At 44.6% G+C, this 1952-nt stretch overlaps 1 protein-coding gene across 1 annotated transcript; it reads right to left on the reverse strand.

Moving 5' to 3' along the window:
• Positions 1 to 279: 279 nt before the first annotated feature.
• Positions 280 to 1952, reverse strand: ONS95_008661 (uncharacterized protein; the record flags this gene model as incomplete). Its single annotated transcript, XM_058502204.1, has 4 exons — positions 280 to 610; positions 671 to 1113; positions 1185 to 1563; positions 1624 to 1952. 4 exons carry the CDS (start codon positions 1950 to 1952, stop codon positions 295 to 297), a joined length of 1467 nt encoding a protein of 488 aa, XP_058361131.1. The 3' UTR covers positions 280 to 294.

The following is a 1952-nucleotide window of genomic DNA, read 5'->3' on the forward strand; positions in this document are numbered from 1 at the left end:
GGAGGCTGCTCAGCCTGACATCGAACATCAGCTCGATCAGCAGCACAGATACAATTGCAGCTAGTCCTTTGCGATCTGTCCAAAAACCTTAGTCCTCAAGCCATCCTCGCTCGAAAGGTCTCTGCAATAAATCTCCAGATTACGCTCGCCTCGCGAAAAGAACTCATAACCCGCCAGCGACGATATAATAATCCGTAATTTATAGGAGTGCGATAAACCGAGTTAAGATGTCATCAAATATACACTATCGTCGCCTGCTCGAAGAATTCCTCATCGAAAATTGCGCTTTCCATTTCAAAGCTCATCTTTCCCAACTGATATAGCATCCTCAATACTCCTTTGCTCCGGTTCTATAAGAGGTGCTATTTGCTCATTCACACTGTTCGTGCTGATAAACCTAGCCAGCTGCTCCTCAGTCAGAAGCTCGAAGAATGTACCATCAAAATGCACCTCTTTGTTATCACCAGCACGAAATAATATAAGCGTAGGGTACCCAGTAATTCGCACCGGCACATCATTAGAATTGACATCAATCTTCGCCAACGTAACCTTGTCTGACATCTTGAGTTGAGCATATCTTTGTCCTAGCTTATCCATAACTTTGTGCAGACTATAAATCTCAATTAGCCATGCCTGAGCCTGCAATATCTTCACGAGAGGAAATGCTTACGCCAAGCAATAGTCGCACCATGGGACGGAGAATTCGACAAGTACATCTCTTGACTCGTCCATAACACAATCTTCGAAGTTACTGCCTACCAAAGTAACCACGGATGACGACTCCGACCATAGCTTTGGCGCCGGATCCGATCTTATAACGGGACTCAGTGAGTTGTTGAGGTATTGCTGGACAAAAAGTTCTATGGAGATAGAAGAAAGGGTATCTACTAATAACGGATATACTCGGGTATTCTGTACATCTTCAATTGCAAATCCGCGAGTTGAGGTTTCTCCGAGCCCGAGGACTTGTCCTCTCTTGGGATAATCATTGGTGTTCACTGACAAGAACGTGATTTTATCTTTGGTTCGGTTGGCTAAAGGATAGAGTTGCTCTACTAAGTCGTATTTGTCGTCCAGGGAATTGGTGAGAATGAAAGCAAGTGGCTTGCCAACCTTTAAGAAACTTTTGGTCAACCACTAACCACTCCAAAAGATCAAATATGTTAAAGTAGAGATATACGTACCTCTACAAGGTCATCATACAAAATTGGGTCCATCTCTTGGATCAAGGGTGTGGTCGCTTTTTCCAGGAAGTTCTCAATGGCTTCCTGTGAGAATGAGTCTGTGTGGATTGTTTTTTTATCGTCAAAGGGCTTGTAAACAATAATAGATGGCAGAATAACGCTTTCTAACTTGGCAATGCACTTAAATGTACACACAGCGAAGGCGTAATGCGTGCGCAACTTCGCGGCAACTGTTTCAAACGTGGCGCGCGAAGCAGCATCATCAGCTTCAAGAAGAGCTACAACAGTGATGGCAGTGGGATCTTGGAGATCATAGCCTTTCAGGCCTGCAAGCTCCGCGACAGCTGGGCTAAATTGTCTCTTCATGAAAGATGTAACCCTATCTCAAAATAGTCAGTCTAACGAAATGATTGGCCTAAGGGGTTAAAGATATTCATACGATAGACTGTTCAAGCGTTCACGATACTTGGTCATTGTACTATCACCGACTGAGAGCATCAAAGCAGGGACAGCAAAGATGTGATTTTCGTCACAGATGACCGGATCCTCGGCACAATTGACCATGCCGATAATAACTTCCATGTCTAGTTGTGTCTGCTCCAGCTCATTCACTGCAACATCACACGCTGCGCATCCTCCAGCAGTGAAAAGGACCAAACTTGATCCCCCATTTGATACAAACTCCTCATATCTCGTCTGGTCGATGGAGGTGAGAGCTGCGCTAGCAAGGGACGTCAGAAGACACAAAATGAACACAGAAGCAAACAT

This window comes from Cadophora gregata, assembly GCF_030347475.1.
Source record: "Cadophora gregata isolate MNR1 chromosome Unknown scaffold_3, whole genome shotgun sequence".
NCBI classification, from domain to species: domain Eukaryota; kingdom Fungi; phylum Ascomycota; class Leotiomycetes; order Helotiales; family Ploettnerulaceae; genus Cadophora; species Cadophora gregata.